General features: G+C 41.9%; 1 protein-coding gene across 1 annotated transcript; it reads left to right on the top strand.

Moving 5' to 3' along the window:
• The first annotated feature begins 547 nt into the window (after window positions 1-547).
• Window positions 548-17,265, top strand: CTSC (cathepsin C). Its single transcript, XM_053936332.1, has 7 exons — window positions 548-723; window positions 1,710-1,855; window positions 10,045-10,211; window positions 10,622-10,777; window positions 12,801-12,916; window positions 15,368-15,499; window positions 16,224-17,265. The coding sequence occupies exons 1-7, from the start codon at window positions 558-560 to the stop codon at window positions 16,724-16,726; spliced, it is 1,386 nt and encodes a 461-aa protein (XP_053792307.1). The 5' UTR covers window positions 548-557; the 3' UTR covers window positions 16,727-17,265.

Below are 17,265 nucleotides of genomic sequence, written 5' to 3'. Positions count from 1 at the left end.
CATCTATCCCCTGCAAACACTCCGCTTTTTGGACACGCAAGATTTTGCAGGTCACCAAAGCTTCTACTTTCAGGATGGCTTTTCTGTGCTTTTTGTCAACTGCTCATATGTGCAAGGGTCTCACAGGTGGTGCAGGGTTTTGGGGTTACACCCCGGGCAGGGTTCGTGCCGCATGGTTTCCTGGCTGTGATGCGTGGCTGCTGTGGAAACTCTGAGTCACTTTGTGCTGCTAAACCCCTGGCGAACAAGAGGCCCCGTTCTCCAGGGCAGCAAGACGTAGGTTTGCAGTGACACTGGGAACAAGCCCTGTTGGGGACTTGCCGGGGCTTCGGGTTGGGCAGAGGGGCTGAGCAGGAGGATGCCCCATGGGGTGTTAGGTGGGTTTTGGGAGCGGGGATGCCCTTTGGTGAGGTGTATGCGCTCTACAGAAGAGGACGACCTTCGGGAAGGACACCCTGTGGGGAGGAGGCCCGGCCGGGGCGGGCCCGGGCCCGGGGGCGGGGAGGCGGCGGCGGCCGGGCGCATTTGAGCGGCGCGGCGGCGGCGGGCGCGGTGCTATGGCGGGGTGGGCGCTGCGGGGCTTGGCGCTGGCGCTGCTGGCGGCGCTGCCCGCGGCCGTGCTGGGCGACACGCCGGCCAATTGCTCCTTCGCCGACCTGCTGGGCGCCTGGGAGCTCCGCGTCTGGCGGGCCGGCGGCCGCCACGGCAACTGCTCGCAGGCGGGTGAGAGCGCGGCGGGCCCCGGCCAGCTCCTGCCCCGCGGAGCTGCGGGCGGGCGAGAGGTGTTCCCGGGAGCGGGGCGGGGGGAGCGGCCGCTCCGTGCTCGGAGCCCCGGAGCCGGCATGGGCGGCGGCGAGGCGGCTTCCTGCGCTGTTGCAGTTCCGCCGTAGTGTGCGGTTTTCTCTGGTTTGTTCCGATGAGGACTCGACTAGGCCTCTCCACGGGCCCCATGGCTCATGCCGGCTCACTGCCCTTCTCTCACAGGTGCCTTCGTGCGAGGCTCTGCCTGCCCAGGCAGGGGCTGCTCCCAGCAGGAGAGGGTGGCAGTGCTGGTGACACCTGGGCACCTCCTGGGATGCTGTCAGAGCTGGCAGTCGGGGAAGCCTGACAGCATCCAGAGAGATAGAAATGCCACTTCCCTCGAGGGAATAATAGTAGTGGGTAGTTACTATTTAATGATTGCATGTCAGTGTCATTTTAAAAATAGTAGATGCTTCGCATTTTTCTGTGTCATCTGCTTTTTGATCAGAGGAGACAAGTGGCAGTGCCAGCAGTGGAAGTGAGGTGCGTGGTAGGGTTGGAGCACTGGTGTGAAGGAGTGTTGGATGAGTGGTGCCTTATCCCAGATGTTGTAGGGAAAGAGTTGTCATTGCAGACACAGTGCCTAAATGACACAGCATCCAACACCTCTGTAGCTCTACAGCAAGTAGTGTTTAAATAAGCTGGTGTTTCCCAGTCAGCTGTTTGGTGCTGCTGCTAATAAAATGTGCAGATACTGTCTAGCAGTGGAAAAAATGAGCATGTAGATCCACTAACAGGTAAGTGGAGGTCCTGAAGCGTCTCGATGCCCTTTTGCAGAAGACTGTACTCAACGAGTGTATTTTAGCATCCTTGGAAATAAAAGCAATGTTGCAACATCCTTTATACATTTTGTTGTATTAGTTTTCTCTTCCATACAGTAATCATGCCATAATGTTTCTTTCTTTTAGGACCTGTGGAGAACAAGGTAGTTGTCAATCTTCAGAAGCTAGATGTGGCTCAGGATAGTCTGGGCAACTATGGTTTCTTCACTTTGATTTACAATCAAGGCTTTGAAATTGTGATAAATGACTACAAGTGGTTTGCATTTTTTAAGGTGAGTTAACCTGTTCTACACCACTGGCTGTTGCCAGAATGGCCTGTAGTTAGGCTTCTCTTCAGTCTGTGGGTGCCACAATAGGTCAGTTGGGATACTTGATTATCTTTGGCTGTAATGTTTGCCTGGATTATCAGATAAAGGATTTCCTCTTTCCATTTTTGAACATAAGGAAACAGCGATCAGTGGTTGGGTAGGGAGCAGAGAGAGGGAAGAGGTTTTCCACACTGGCCGTTATCTGAAAAAACTACAGATGGTGCTACTTTCCCTTCTGAGCATGCTTAAAGCAATTGAAACTTCATGAAACGAACTTTCCTGGTAGCCTGGAATTTTTTTTCCTTTTTTTTATTCTTTTTTGGCTCTGTGGACCCAAGTCAAATAGCAAATACCAGATTGCTTTTATCTTTCCTTACGGATGTTGTGAAATGCATGGACTCTTTAGAGCCATCTGTTCTCCTTGATGGAGGATTTCTGGGATGTATAAATTTTATTTCAGAATACTACTCTAATATCTAAGGAACCTTTCTCCTGCCTGTAATTATTCCTTTGGGGTGTAATACTGTTCTCTTCAGTCCCTGTTAATGCCTTCAGGTCAAGCTGAAAACAGTGATGGTAGGCAGGGATTAGACAGGAGAAAACACTCTTGTTAGGAGTGCTCTGCTGCTGTCCTGATGAGTGCATGATGAATCTGAAGGGTGGTTTGGAGTAATGTGTGCAGGATGGCTTTACTACCTGGAAGACAGATGCTTTGTGCAGCAGGGCTTCTCAGCTGGTGAGTGCAGCCCTGGGCAGGAACAATGAATGTGGTTTTGATTGTTTCAGGAAGCATGATCTTGTGAGTCAATAGTAATCATCCAGGCCTTGTCCAAGCATAAAATCTCTTAACTTTGGCTAGTACTAAGGAGGATGAAGAAATAACTTTCGCTCTAAATTGTCTTTCTAGGAGCCATAGTAGGTGGTTTATTTTACAGAAACTATTTTAAAGTCAGTATTTTCAGGTGTCAACAAAAGCAATTGAGCCACTCTTTCAAGAGAACTGGAACCTTTACTCAACAGAAATTGCATAGAAGGGTCCAGTTTAACTGCAAATGCCTTGCAGCTTCCATCTGTGCTGATTTGAGCTCATGTAAGGGAAAGGACTGTATAGACTTTTTAGCACAACTACTGGGGAAGTTATTTACATGCTCATTGTTTGTAGGTTAGTCCCAGTAAATAGCAAAGCACTACTCAGGCATCAGTGTGTTGGGGGAGTGAATTGGAAGGATAGAAGTGCAAAAACTCGTAGGTTGACATCAAGGTACTTTAATAGGTAAAGCAAAAGCTGTGTGTGTATGCAAGCAAAGCAAAATGGAGAATTCATTCACTACTTGCCACCAGGACAACTTGCCACCATGATAAGCCGGTGTTCAGCAATTTCCAGGAAAGCAGGGCTTCATTGTGCACAACTTTATATAAGAAGGCAGATGCCATGATTCTGAAGAGCTCTCTTTTCTCCTTTCCCCAGCCTTTATTTCTATGCATGGTATTGTTCAGCATGGAATATCTCTTTGGTCAGTTGGAGTCAGCTTTCCCAGCTGTGTTCCCTCCCAATTTCTTATGCACTCAGCCTATTTTCTGTCAGAGCTGTCTGAGGGGTAGATGAGGCCTTGGTGCTGTGTTAGCACTGCTCAGCTAAACCAAAACATCCCTGCATTAACAGCACTGTTTTCTTCACAAATCTGAAATGTGGCATTATATGAGCCACTGTAAGTAAAATGAATTGTCAAGACCTAGTGCACTCTTATAACTGGAATTTTTTAAAATAAGAATGCAATCTTTTAAACAAGACAAGGTCTTGTACTTAAGCAGAAGCAAAGTATGAGAGAAACGCCTGATTGACATTCTCATCTATATAAGATAGTGAAATTATATTGCTGTGATGCGCATTCCGCATACGTTTAGCAGGTGATACAGCAAAGACTGCACAGACACTGAAGGATAATCTGAGCAGAATTACTCTGAAACTTCTCAGTACACCTCAGGACACCTGTATGAGTTCACCTGCAGTGGGAGGACCTGTCTCAAAAGTGGCAGGAATTGCTGCCTCTGTGAGGACAGCGGAGCACTGTATGCTGTAGAATTGTCCATGAACTTGGTTTTGAAGTGTCATCTCTGGCAGGGAAGATTTAGCGGTCATTGTTGGACTCATTTGAGGAGAATATAGTTGAACTAGCAGACTTTGGCCTGATATTTTGCACTGAAATATAGCGTTGCTTTACAAGCCAATATGCTAGGCAGTAAAAGAGTCACTGATTACCAAACAAATTCCTGAATGTGAGAAATTTAATCATAGAAACAGTGTGGCCTGCTCTAGGATATAAATGGATCTGTTAGTTGCTAACTTGAAGACAGCTGAGAGTCATTGAAGGCTGCTGCTCTCCATACCTTGTGAAATACATCCCCAGAAGATGAGCACTAAGTCAAGTGACTCATAAGCACTGATGTCATGTATTGCATTGATTTAATGTGTTGCATTGATTTGCAAAAGTACTCTTAAAACAGCATACCAAAACTGTTACAGAATAGTTTAAGTTGGTGGTCATGTGATTCATCTTGCTGCTCAAAACAAAGTAAGTCAAATATACACCTGAGTAGTCGTGTACACAATAGCTTGTATTTTGTGCTTATTAAATGTGTCTCAGCCCTTTGTAAGCTGATGGATTAATTCTTAGTTTTGAAGTTGCCTTCAGTATTAAGAAATAGCAAGCTTGTTTGGGACATTGCTCAGTAATGAGGAATTCATCAGCAAGACATATTTAAGTTAAAGACTTCTTTGCTTAAACACCATAGGGAGGATTAGAGCCGAGGTCAGTTATCCTCTCTAATAATTTTGCTGCTGTAAAAAGAACAACAGATTACCAAGATGCAAGTCTATTGCTAAGAATCATGAGGAAATACCACACAGCACTTACTAAATGCATTTTTTGCCGCAGACAGCTACTTGCTGTTATTAGGCAACAACATGCAGTGTGTCTATCTGCAAAACTCCCAATTTCACAACTGTTAGTGGGCACTTGGAGGGTGGGAGTGGTTCCTTACAAAGTGCTTGTGACATATTTAACTGTGCATATCTGTTTACTTTTAATCCAGTAAATACTGCATTACATATGAAATAGAAATACAAGTCTGAGATTGATCAGAGGGAGGATTTGCCAGGTACAATGGGCAGCAGTGTTTAAGCCAATACAGTACTTTGTGAGTTTCAGGCATAGAAGTGCCACTTCTGCTAATTGAACCTCCAGTGTATTTTCTCCTAGTGTTAAAGAATTAAGCTGTTAATTACTGACAGGAATGCTGTGGGCTTGTCTAAGTGGTGACTTTATCAGAGATACTGTACTGTGTAGATATGGACACAGCCTGTTTGGCTGTGCATGTTTCAAGGAGTTTTTAATAGCTTTTTGTTCCTGTGGCTTGCTAAACAGACACCCACTGAAACTTTTGTAGGGTCTCATTGCCTTTACAAGGTAGCTGTTCTTTCACTTGAGGCCTGTGGGGAAATGACTTTTAACATCAGAGGAGTGGATTGAGTGAGCTTATCAATCCTATTTTTTCCTCAGTTTACTTTAGTATCTGAAATAAAGATGCTCTAACAGTGGTTTTTTTTTTCTAATTATTGTTGTACATATAATTAGTTTGCCAAATTAAATGCAGCATCCTACTGCATTCTTGCATTCTGCTTCTAGCACAAAATAAGTTGTTTAATGTGTGCTTCTGAAACATCTCTGTACTGAACTTGGATGTGACGTTAGTGTACTTACCCTTGGCAGAAGCTTGATCATGTGCTTCTGGATGATACAAGGATTCTTTGGTTATGCAATATATAAAGCTTTAACGATATTTTTTTTTTACCCCCAAGGGATGGCAAAAGAAATAGGAACAGCATAACATAAAAAGCTAGAGTGAGGCTGAAGGGAAAGTTGAGGCCAACTTGTTTCAATTACTTGATATCCTTGAGGTATTTATTTATTGTTAAGGCTACCACTTTGAGACAAGACAGTCTCATAAGTTTCTCACTGTTTGTCCCTTAAGCAAAGTGGTTCTACTTCAGACTCCTGAGATGCTCTTTAGCAAATACCAGAAGTCTGGCTTTTTTTTCCATATTGAAACATTACAACTACTTCAGCAAGAAAAAAAAAAGATAGATTTTAGAATATTTCACCACTCAAGTTACTAATCTTTTCCAAATGGACTTGGTGACATCTTGTCATATCTTTTTCTCCCTTCACCAATGCTCCCAAATTTGGTTAAAATCAAGGACTGGTGTTCTGAAACAAACAGAAACAAGCTAGAAAAGTGACAGCAGTTAATGTTTAAGTTTTCAGGATATGGAAAAAAACCCAAACCTGGATGCATTTTATTTCATGTTGCTAAAGTAAAAGTGCTAGAGTTGCTAATGCTATTTAATCATCCAGCAAATCAGTTGAAAGTCAGCTTTTAACCTGTCTAATTTGGGCTTGCTTAACTGGCAGTGAGCAACTGCTGCTTTCCTAAAGTCTAAATCTGAATGCACAAAACTCAGAATTGCAGTATGTTTCCTAAAGTAAAGAAAATCCACCTGGAGTTGATATTTGCTTGCATTTTATATTGGGTAGCAAGATGCAGTAGTTTTTTCTGGTAACATCATCTACTGTATTTTTGTGTAGTAGGGCAGCTGCAAGTCTGCAGTTCTGTTCTCTTTCAATGTGTGCTTCCCATAGTAAAATGCATAGGCACTCCTGTAAACTTGAGAGATAAGTCTCTCCACCAGGTTTAATATGTAGGGTAGTCCTGCCTCCTGGAACTCAAGTTGTCTTATTGCCTAGGCATTGCTTAAATTGAGAACAATAGATTTCAAAGAGGATGGGATGGCTGCCTCTCTATGTGGCACTGCTGAATTCTCATTAAAATGTTGTGACTAATAAGGTCTCCATCCTTTCTTGCTTTCCTCTTACTGAGATTAAAGATTTTAAAAAAGCTTTAAACAATTATTATTTTTACTGGGACTAGAATTGAACATGCAGTTAGATTGTCATGATGACCAACACAGGAAAGGTGTTATTAAAAGTATACTTCACTGAAAAACTTACCTGGGTTCACATACCTAACAGCAAGCTTTGAAGTTTAGCTATGTGAAGGTTAGTGTTGGCGTGGCTTGGCTAAATTTTGGCATTAGGCAAAACCACATGGGTTGTCAGGATTGAGAAAAATATGTATTTGAAATAGAATTAAATTTTACTGTTTTCAAAGTTCAGAATTGGAACTATGAATATAGTTTGGGTTCCTTTCTAAAGGAGTTTTCCTAGATTGGTCAGGTCTCTGGGTGGAGTTAATGCTGTAGATTTCATCAGCTGATGAAATTATCAGCTGAGTGGTCTTAACTCAAAAATGAAAACCATCTTTAAAGTCTTCAGAGAAATGCGTGCAAGCAGTTGTCCAGCAATTGCTGGTGATCACAGTTGTATGGCTCCATGAAAGATGCTGTTCTGGGGTGGGCTCTGTGGGTGTTCAGGTACTGTGCTGGCATCTTCTGCTGAGTCTGATATTGTAATTCACATCCGCCTGAGTCAGTTGTTGCTTGTGCAGTGGTGCCATATCTCTGCCATATGACTTGCTGTTAGTTGGGCAGGTGTAGTCAGTCCTCTAAAACTGGTACAGTCGAATTTCCTAGATCTCATCTGTCAGTCCTTCACTAGTAGAAATAAGAAATGCTGCATTTCTTAGGAAAGTTGTTTTAGCAATGATTTTATGGTGTACCTTCTGGTAAGCAGTGGACATCATTGTTATGGCACTGATGAGATTTTTTTGAAGGCTTGTCTACATCAGTGGTTCTCGATTAAAAGTTGGGGGGGGGAAGCAGTTGAGACCTTATGTAGGTATATTTTCATTTCCTAGATACATTGTTTTTTGGAGTTGAAATTTCCTTTATCCAAATGTCAGTCATGTGTTATGGTCTCAAAGTATCCATGTCCACTTTTCAAAGTCATTTCAGTAGTAGCTTAGTCTGGCACTCTACAAAAAGATAGCTACAGAGGACTAGAATTGCCTAATTTTAGATTTCTACACAGACTGTCTGAAGTTGGCTTTTATGTCTTGTTTATATTGAAGCATTGCTACTGGTTGTCCCTTCACCTCCTTTCTAATTTTGTTGATACATGTGAACTGAAAGAAGAGTGTAAGAAATTCGCTACATTCGCTTTTCTGAAAGATAAGTTGCACAAATGGTGTGAATGCTATTGTGATTATCTCTCTATGTCTTTAAAGAAGCAATGAAGTTTGTCTCTGGAAAGAGAGAGAGATTTTTAGGAGAAAAACACTTTTTCTGTTGTTGTTTTAATTTGTTAGTTAGCAGATAACTCATTGCCTTTTTTTCCATGAAGATAAGCCCCAAATCTGTGTTATTTGTTTTAATTCAGATTAACACTTTGCAATGCAGGATTGTTGCAGGAAGCAGGCCTGTTCCTCTGATAATCTTCAGGTTTTCAGATTTAAGGCCTATGCTTATTGAGAATAGCTGTACTGTTTTAATCTGTGGCAGCATTTAGATAGGAAAGACCAGGTGTTAATTTCTATGATCATGTAGAGCCAGAAAAGTGATCTCACAGTAACTTAGATGTGAAGTCACTACCTGTTGCTTTTGGAAGTGTCTGGATTTCTAGTTCTGCTGTTCTGAAAAGTGTGTTCTCAAAAGTCATCTCTGGACCTTGCCCTTGGTATTTGGCCACGTGTAGTTATTTCCCACATTGCACAATCTTGCACAGTAAGATAGGAAGAATAGAACAAGCTTAGCCTTCTAGTGCCCCTACCCTGCTCCAGCCAGCAAACACACTTGCTGGGTGTAGGCATCTTGTCTCTGCATCCTCCAGACTGGGGACAAAGCAAATTCCCATTGTTCCAAAACAGGCAGAGGATTAACCTTTAATTTTATTCTGCTGATTGATAAACCTAATTATTTCACTGTAAATTCTCCTCCAGATTTTTTCAAAAAACCTCAACATAGACACAAACCTCCCTGTCTCTTTAATTAATCTTTTCCATCTTGGGGCATTTCCATGACTGTAAGCCACCACCTTCTTCAGTAAAGAAGCTGAGCAAACATTTTGTTGAAACATAGTTACAGAATCCTGCTAGGATTGTACATGTGCAGCTCAAATAAGATGAGATTTAATGAAGTTTTCTTGGACTAAGAAACTTGAATTCTGTGTAAGTGATTTTTTTTTTTTTTTTGTGAATAGAAGAGTAAAATTAAACCTTTGTTGCATGGGGTTTTCAGGTGCCTTTGTAGTGTAACACAAAACACTAACCGTAAGAGATGAGTAAAGAGCCACACACACCCCCATGGTGAGACATTCTGTTGTCAGAGAATTACTAATCCAGAAAATTTATGTAGCTGGGCAAAGTGTTAGTGGTACCTGTTGTATGAACACACATTTTGCTGAATATATTAAATTATTGCTCTTCAGTGGTAAAAGACTCATGTGGCTGAATTAGGACTCAGGCCTTGAGGCTTTAGTGGCAGTCTCTGCTACAATCTTTAAATGAGCTGTTCTCAAGAGATCATCATTTCTTACTGTCTCATTTTGCTAGTTCCTGTGAAATTGTTTCTTGATGCTTTGCCATGACAGCTCAAACCTAAAAAAGTGGCTGGGAGTTTCAACTTTGGTTTTGACTTGTGAAACAATAACAGTGCATAAATAGTACATAAATTTTAAAACAGAAATAGTGCATGTCTTCCTGTGAGGTTACTGGATGACAAACTTGCCATCCTCCCTGTCTTTGAGTCTTAGTTTCTCAAACTTCGGTGGCAATCCAGAGTTAACTTGACTATCATATGTTTGGCATAAGAAATCTCAGGGCCTTGAAGAGAAGGTTGAGTACTAAGAGGTGTTTTACATCTTACTGAGAAAGTAGCTGTTGAGCCCAAATAATTAGCACAGGTTAGTTGATACTGATAGGAATGCACACTTTGTTTCTAAAAGTGCAAGTCACAACCCAATTGTCTTTTGCAGCTATTTGGTAAATAGCAGTTTCTTTCATCTTCTTAACATCTGGAGTGTGTTTGGCCACTTCCTGTGAAATACAGGCAGGAAGAATCAGCAGTGAGTGGGTGGGGAGCTACGGCTGTGCTAACAAATGCATCTGCTCAACACAAGCACAACTTCTTCACATTGCAGTACAAAAAGGAAGGCCAGAATGTAACCAGCTATTGCAATGAGACCCTACCAGGATGGGTGCATGATGTACTTGGCCACAACTGGGCTTGTTTCGTAGGACACAAGATTTCTTCATCTGCATCCAATGTTCACATCAACGAGCTACCTCTCCAGAAGCCTAGGGGAAGGTAAGCAATAGATAAATGACCTTTTACTGGAATAAAATGTTTCATAACAGTGCTTGAGATTTTAGCTAAAATCATAAGAACCAGTTCCAGTACTGAGGACAAAGTTAATGCCAGCGATAATGTTGGAAATAAACCTGAATGCACAAGAACAGAGGAGGGTTTGCCTGTTGCATCACAGTTTCTCCTTCAGTCTGTGTTGAAGCCCTATTATAAAACTGGCATGTCTAAGGAAGATGGTTGTATCTAGTCTGTCTCAAGTTTTAGAAACCTTGCCTTGATCCAGTAATTCCATTTCTTTATCAGTACCGACCAGAAAACATTTCCAGAGCTACATATTGAGTTTAGAGAACACCTTTCGTTTCAATCCCAGTCCTTTTCTTACTCTTTTACTTTGTTCCTTTTGTTTTCAGACTCTCTCACAGACGTTACGTGCACAACTTTGACTTCGTAAATGCTATCAATGCTCACCAGAAGTCATGGAGAGCGACAAGATACGAGGAGTATGAGAATTTTGCCCTGGAAGAACTAACTAAAAGAGCTGGGGGTCTCTATTCCAGAGCTTCAAGGTAATAATAGACTTTGTTTTGCAACAAACCCCACTGCTGCCAAGAGTCTGCTTGTACTTGTCCTGTCTCTTAGCTGTGCTTAGTTCAGACATTTAATCAAGTTTCAAGGACTTCCACTTCATGTTCATGGGGTGCAAACATATTTTTCAGTTGAATGATTATTCTGAGCATCTGTTGTCTCAAGCGGCTGGGACAAATAGAGTCACCTACCCTTGAGTCTTGCCCCGTAACTCACTGCTGAATTCATATGTGCAGGGAAGAAGTTATCATCTCAGTGTAAGTCTCAGTTATCATCTCGCTGTCCTGTCTGCTCATCAGCTACTTGCCACAGTCAGAGTTTCTGCTTGTGCTTTATCTTGGTTCTGCTAGTTCATAATTGCAGTTGAAAAGCTGTGAAGTGCTCTTTGCTCCTAAACATGAGTATCAAAGATTTCTGAGGAAATTCCCTGGTTACTTTGATAATTTGCCACGCCTGCAACAAAAGTCCTCCAGCAGAAGTGGAGTGTCTCAGTGAAGAAGGATGTAAGTAGCTCTGAGAATGCCTTCAGGGTCTTGCAGATCACTTAGCTGAGAGTGATAATGGGGATGGGTACATCATGCTCTACAAAATTTGAGAACTAGGGTTTGAAGATTCCCTTCTTTATAGCTGTCCTAGCATCTTCATAGTTTTGCTTTTTCAGCTCTTGCTATTTCTGTGAGTAGGAATGCTACTTACTTTTCCAAACTGCGGCAATCGTATGTTTGTTGAAGAAGGTCCTACTATAGAATAAAAATGCTGATGGGAATATCATGCAGATGTATAGATAGAAGTCACCTTGTAGATGATTTTAAATACAGTAACCCATTTGGAAGCTCTCTTCCACCCATGCACTACCATGACAGTATTTGGTTGGTCCTCTCCTGCTTTCAAAGAGACTCCAGAGTCTGGTGTTTGTGAATGGCACTGAGGACAAGCATCAGGTTATGTGAAAGTTGAATACAGGAAGCTCTTATTTTGCTGATAGGAGCATCACTTGCCTGGAGGTGGTAGATGAGGTCAGGTAACATTCAATACTTCTTCAAAAGTCACAGTAAAAACTTGCTCCAGAGAAGTCTCCATGGCAAGCGAGACTGCAGTTAGTGAATTGTCAGTGTAAGCCATGCCTGTGCCTGAAGTGAAACTGTAATTGCTGTCAGTGCAGGCTGCCAAGGCAAGATGGTTTCTGCAGTCAGATATTCTACATACTATGTGATTGCAGTAAAATAAGTGTTGTAGAACTGTGTTGCTATAGTTTCTGAGAGTTACCTCAGCACATAAGATCTGTGTAAAAGTACTTGACCTCAGCAGCTCATGGATGTTAAGGAAACTCCCCTGTTGGACCACCCAGGAGCCGCTCTAGCAGTCACACTCGCACCACCTGAGCTGGGACCGAGGCCCCTTTGCAGCCACACCCCACACTTGCAGTCACATGAGCGTTCCTTATCTGCTTGACCCCCGGGTTCCCATGGCAGAGTCTCAGACATCCAGTTCTTTAAAATAATTTGATCTTGGTGCAATAACTAAATAAGAAAACAGCAGTTTGAACTGGGTCCCTCTGAGGAGGGACCACAAGCAAAGGAGCCCCTGGGCTTTTATACCCCTAGCCTTAAGTGTGGGAAAGTCTGGGGTCCTTTCTGAGTGTCCTGTCACCTAGCTGGGTCACAGGTCCCTGCTCCCTTTGTTATACAAAAGGATTTTGCCACCCAGAGCTCTTTGAAGTTCACACTACAGTTTGCAAACTGAACTACCTGCGCTGAATGTATTCCTCAACAGTGGATAGTTAATAATATAGTTCCCTCAGGAAGCAATTTGAGTAGGTCTCGAATCCTGCTCAAGCTTATCTCTTCATATTGACACCCACTCAGTTTAGATGGAGACTATTTTAAATTGCATAGTGTGAAGCAAGTCCAACTAGTAGAAGCCAAAGATGAAAACTGAGTGTTATGTAATTGTTTCCTTGCCTGGAGTGTGATATGTTTTTCAAAAGCATTTTCTTCTCTTTAGACCAAAGCCTGCACCTCTAACACCCGAGTTACTCAAGAAAGTTTCAAGCTTGCCAGAATCCTGGGACTGGAGAAATGTGAATGGTGTCAATTATGTCAGCCCTGTTCGGAATCAAGGTAAAAATGAATAAATAAAACCTCTGAATTCAAAGTTCTAAAGCTCCTTTGATGTAGTTTGTAATTTGCTGCTAACCAGAAGGTTTTGCCTAGTGTCTTGCAGCTGACAGGTTGCACCTTTACTGTGAATAATCTGTGGAAACTGGGTTGGAGTCCTGGCTAACAATGCTGTACCAAAATAGGTGGTGGTACTGGCTTGTCCAGACAGCGCTGACTTGCTGAAGTGAAAGCCTATTACCACCGTACCCTGCAAAAACAAAGTTGTCAGGTTTTGTCCAAACAATCTTAGCCGTGATTTTCTGCACACTGACTGATGTACATTTAATTTTTTCCCTGATTTCTTTTGATGGAAAATTATCATGCAGCTTTAATGAATAAACCCATGAAAATTGTTTATACTGCCTCCAAATCTTATCACCCTGATAAATTCAGGTGTTACTTAACTGGCTAGTTACAAGAAGAGATATTAGTCACTATGAAAATTGCAGCCAATTATAAAAATAAAATACTGGTAAGAACTTAGAAGGATACCACGCTGGTATGTGTTGATTCTGTAGGGAATGTTTATAGCACTGTGGTGTGTGATGCCTAAATTATATGTTTATACAGTGGGGGCTAGGAGTGAGCTCTGTTAATGTGTCCCCTGCCACCATAAACTTGCATCTATCTGGTGGCAGCTTTTGGGCGAAAGGAGCATAACATTAGCATGGTGAGAAAGGGATGGCTTAAATCACCAATCCCTCATTTATGACTTAGTTATTCTGACAAATTCTGCCAGCTGTACTCCTGGTAGCAGAAGCAGCATAGGAAGGCTTGTGGAATTTCTAGTTATGTGGAAGCGCTGGAAGATGACAACAGGAAATTATATGGTCCTCTGTAATTGTGAGTCCTGTACTTTCTCCTGGTGTGAACTATGAATGTCCCAAGGTGTGAACTATGAATGTCTCTCTTATCTTCCAAACAATTGAACACTCAGTTCCAGACTTACCCTTTCTCTGCTGTTGCAAAGTTTCTCTAAATGAGAACTAGTCTGTTGTTTCCAATGAAATAGCTTCCTACACTTTTTATGTAATCTGAGGGTCCATGCTGAGTATGTTAAATGTCTGTGGAATATGCATTCTGCTCCATCAAATTAGAATTTTAGCTTTGAGGCTCTAAAAAAAAAACAAACAAAACTTACAAAAGAGGTCATTTTGTGGACTTAATAAATACCACTGTGGTAACAGAAAAGAAATTTAGCAGCCAATCCAGCAGACTTCAGACTGAAATGGTTGAGTGAATTGTATTTTTCATGTTTTTGCACACATAATGGAACAAAGTGTTCTACAATGCGGCCCATCTCAGATACTGCAACTGTACAGTGAGTGGGAGGCATCTTTCACTGCTTCACTTTGCCCTGCTGGGAAAAGAGTGTTGCTGTTCAGGCTGATTTTGTCCCTTCTCTTCAGAGGTGCATCTAACTGAGTGAAGGTGCAATTTCACAAAGTCTTGCTGTTGTAATAGCACTGCTTTTATACACCTACACAGTTCAAGAGAAAGTATTTTGTTTTGTTCCTCAAGGCTCCCACCTTTTCATAGCTCTGCAATATTTGACTTTCCCACCATCAGGAAACAAAAGGAAATCAGGTACCTTGATGACAATCAGTGGATAAAATAAGACCTCATCCAAGTAATTGTTCTTCCTGTGAGGCTTGTCATTCCATTTCCAAAGGCTTTTAATGGGTGAAAGGAAGGTACTAGAGAGTGCAGAGGCCTAAAGCTAGAAGTGTTACTAAATTTTGATGTGAAAGTAAGGAGACTTAACTGTCTGCCAGAAAGCAGAAGGGAAATTAAGGTGCGTCTGAAAAGCCAGTGTACAATTACATGCCCTTAGGAAGCAAGGGGAGCGGGGATGAATCCATTATATTAAACATGCTATTTATACCATTATTCTCTTAAAAGTCAGTTATTTTAGAGGTAGCTGTAGAGGTGGAATATTTTTTCAACTGGAAATTATAGGACTAAATCCATTGGTAGGCTGAAATAAGAACAATATTGTCAGCATTCACTTCAAATAGTTCATTGCCCCATAGCATATGTGCTCCATGAAGGGTAGATAGAGCCTTCTCAGCCCTGCTAATGTGGTCCCTGAAGGTTCATTCTGGAGGAATAGGGTAATTGGATAGCTCTTAAGTGCTACTGCTGAAAAACACTGGAGCAGTACTTTGCCTCTTATTCTTGAATAAGCTCAGTGTTCCCTGAGAAGTTGTTAGAAGTGGGTTTGAATTACATGCATGAAAGCTAAATGAAGATTTGAAGTTTTTGCTCTATTGGTGTTCAAGTTCTAATCACTGTCTGGTATGTTTTAACTCCTTTCAGTGGACTTTAGTACTAGATATACCTGATGGTAGGTGACTAGCCTTTTTTATGTTAGTGACTGCTCCTTGTGGTTCCTTTTTCTCCCCTTCTCAGGCTCATGTGGCAGCTGTTACGCGTTTTCCTCCATGGCCATGCTGGAAGCGAGGATACGTATCCTCACAAACAACACTCAGAAACCAGTCTTCAGTCCCCAGCAGGTTGTGTCTTGCAGCCGGTATTCTCAGGGTAAGGATGATGGTGTATATAAAAACACCTTTCAAGTAATGATAATGTTGGAGAAGGAGACTAGTTTGAAAACTTCCATCCCTTCCCTATCACACACAAGTTACTTTTCATAAAGTATTTGGTAAGATATACTTTAGTATTTTATTTGAAATTAAAAAATAACAAAAAACAGAGTGTCTAGCCCACCTCACTGGAGCAATGGGATTGAATAAGGAGAAGTCACCCTTATGCTCAGGATGTTACTGGATTTTACATCTATCTATGAGATGGGAAATACCTAACGAGTATGGCTCAAAAGGTAGCTGATTACAATGCTTACCTGGAAAGAATGGAACTAAATAGTAGCATATTCAGTAGCATATTCAGAGGGAGGGGGAAATGAGAGAAAGCAATGACTAATGCTTTCTAGAGGACTGTATCCTTGTTAGGACGGATCCTTGTACTGCATGTAACTAGCTGTTCTTTCTGACAGGGATTGTCAGGAGCAATTGGATGAGAAAGGGTCCAAGTATTAGTGTGCCCAATATAGCTCCCATAGATGTGAGTTTTGCTGTGTGTTTCAGAAAGCTGACTGGAGTTTCAGGATGATCTGGGTCACTGACGTGTGTTCAGTACTGTATCTGAAAGAATTATGAAAGATTTAAGTGGGAGAGTCTCCCACCTCAAATAACAGAATTTCCAAGGGAAGGGAAGAAGCACTTTTTTTTTTTTTTTTTTTGTTAAGGCTGTGATGGTGGCTTCCCATATCTCATTGGTGGAAAGTATGTCCAAGACTTTGGTGTGGTGGAAGAGGACTGCTTCCCTTACACAGCCCAAGACTCTCCGTGCCTTTTCAAGCGCAGCTGTTACCACTACTACACGTCTGAGTACCACTATGTTGGTGGTTTCTATGGAGGCTGCAATGAAGCCCTGATGAAACTTGAGCTTGTTCAGCATGGCCCAATGGCTGTTGCCTTTGAGGTTTATAATGATTTCATGCTTTATAAAGAGGGGATCTACCATCACACTGGGCTGCAGGATGATTTAAATCCTTTTGAATTGACCAATCATGCTGTCTTACTGGTGGGCTATGGTAAAGACCCAGAAAGTGGTGAGAAATTCTGGATTGTGAAGAACAGCTGGGGCACCTCATGGGGAGAAGATGGCTACTTCAGAATCCGCCGTGGCACTGATGAGTGTGCAATTGAAAGCATTGCAGTGGCTGCAACTCCTATTCCAAAGTTATAATGTAAAGGTCTTCATCCAGTGCTTTGTCCTGAGCCATAAGAATGCATTGATGGTTGAAGATTCTGGTTAAAATCTGTTCCCTGGCTTGAAAAGGCAGCTTTAAGGAATTTTTCCACAATAGAGCAGTTTCCATATGTAAGAAGTTGTTAAATCTTCTCTGTGCACTGGAGGTTTCCTCTCAAGTCTGACAGTAGATCACCCAGAAGGGCTGTTTTGGCAACAGTGGTGATTAGTTACTCATCATTGGATATACCTTCAATTATCAGTTGCATTTTTTTCCTTGGGCAATCTTGACCTTCAGATCTCAGAGGGAAGTGTCTGCTATGATAATCTGTAACTGCTTTGAAGGGACGCTGTAGTGCCTTACTTCTCAGAAATCAGGAACTTACAGCAATTTGGAACATGAATATGTATTGGGGAGAAAATGAGCAATTATGCTGATGAAAATAAAATTCTAAAGCTCTAAGTGTCCTGCGAAAACGGCATGTGAAATTCTTATGACAATAAAAATCAATTCTGTGTTTCAGGCTGTTACTAAA

This window comes from Vidua chalybeata, chromosome 2, assembly GCF_026979565.1.
Source record: "Vidua chalybeata isolate OUT-0048 chromosome 2, bVidCha1 merged haplotype, whole genome shotgun sequence".
Lineage (NCBI taxonomy): Eukaryota > Metazoa > Chordata > Aves > Passeriformes > Viduidae > Vidua > Vidua chalybeata.
This window is presented reverse-complemented; position numbering and strand designations above follow the sequence as displayed.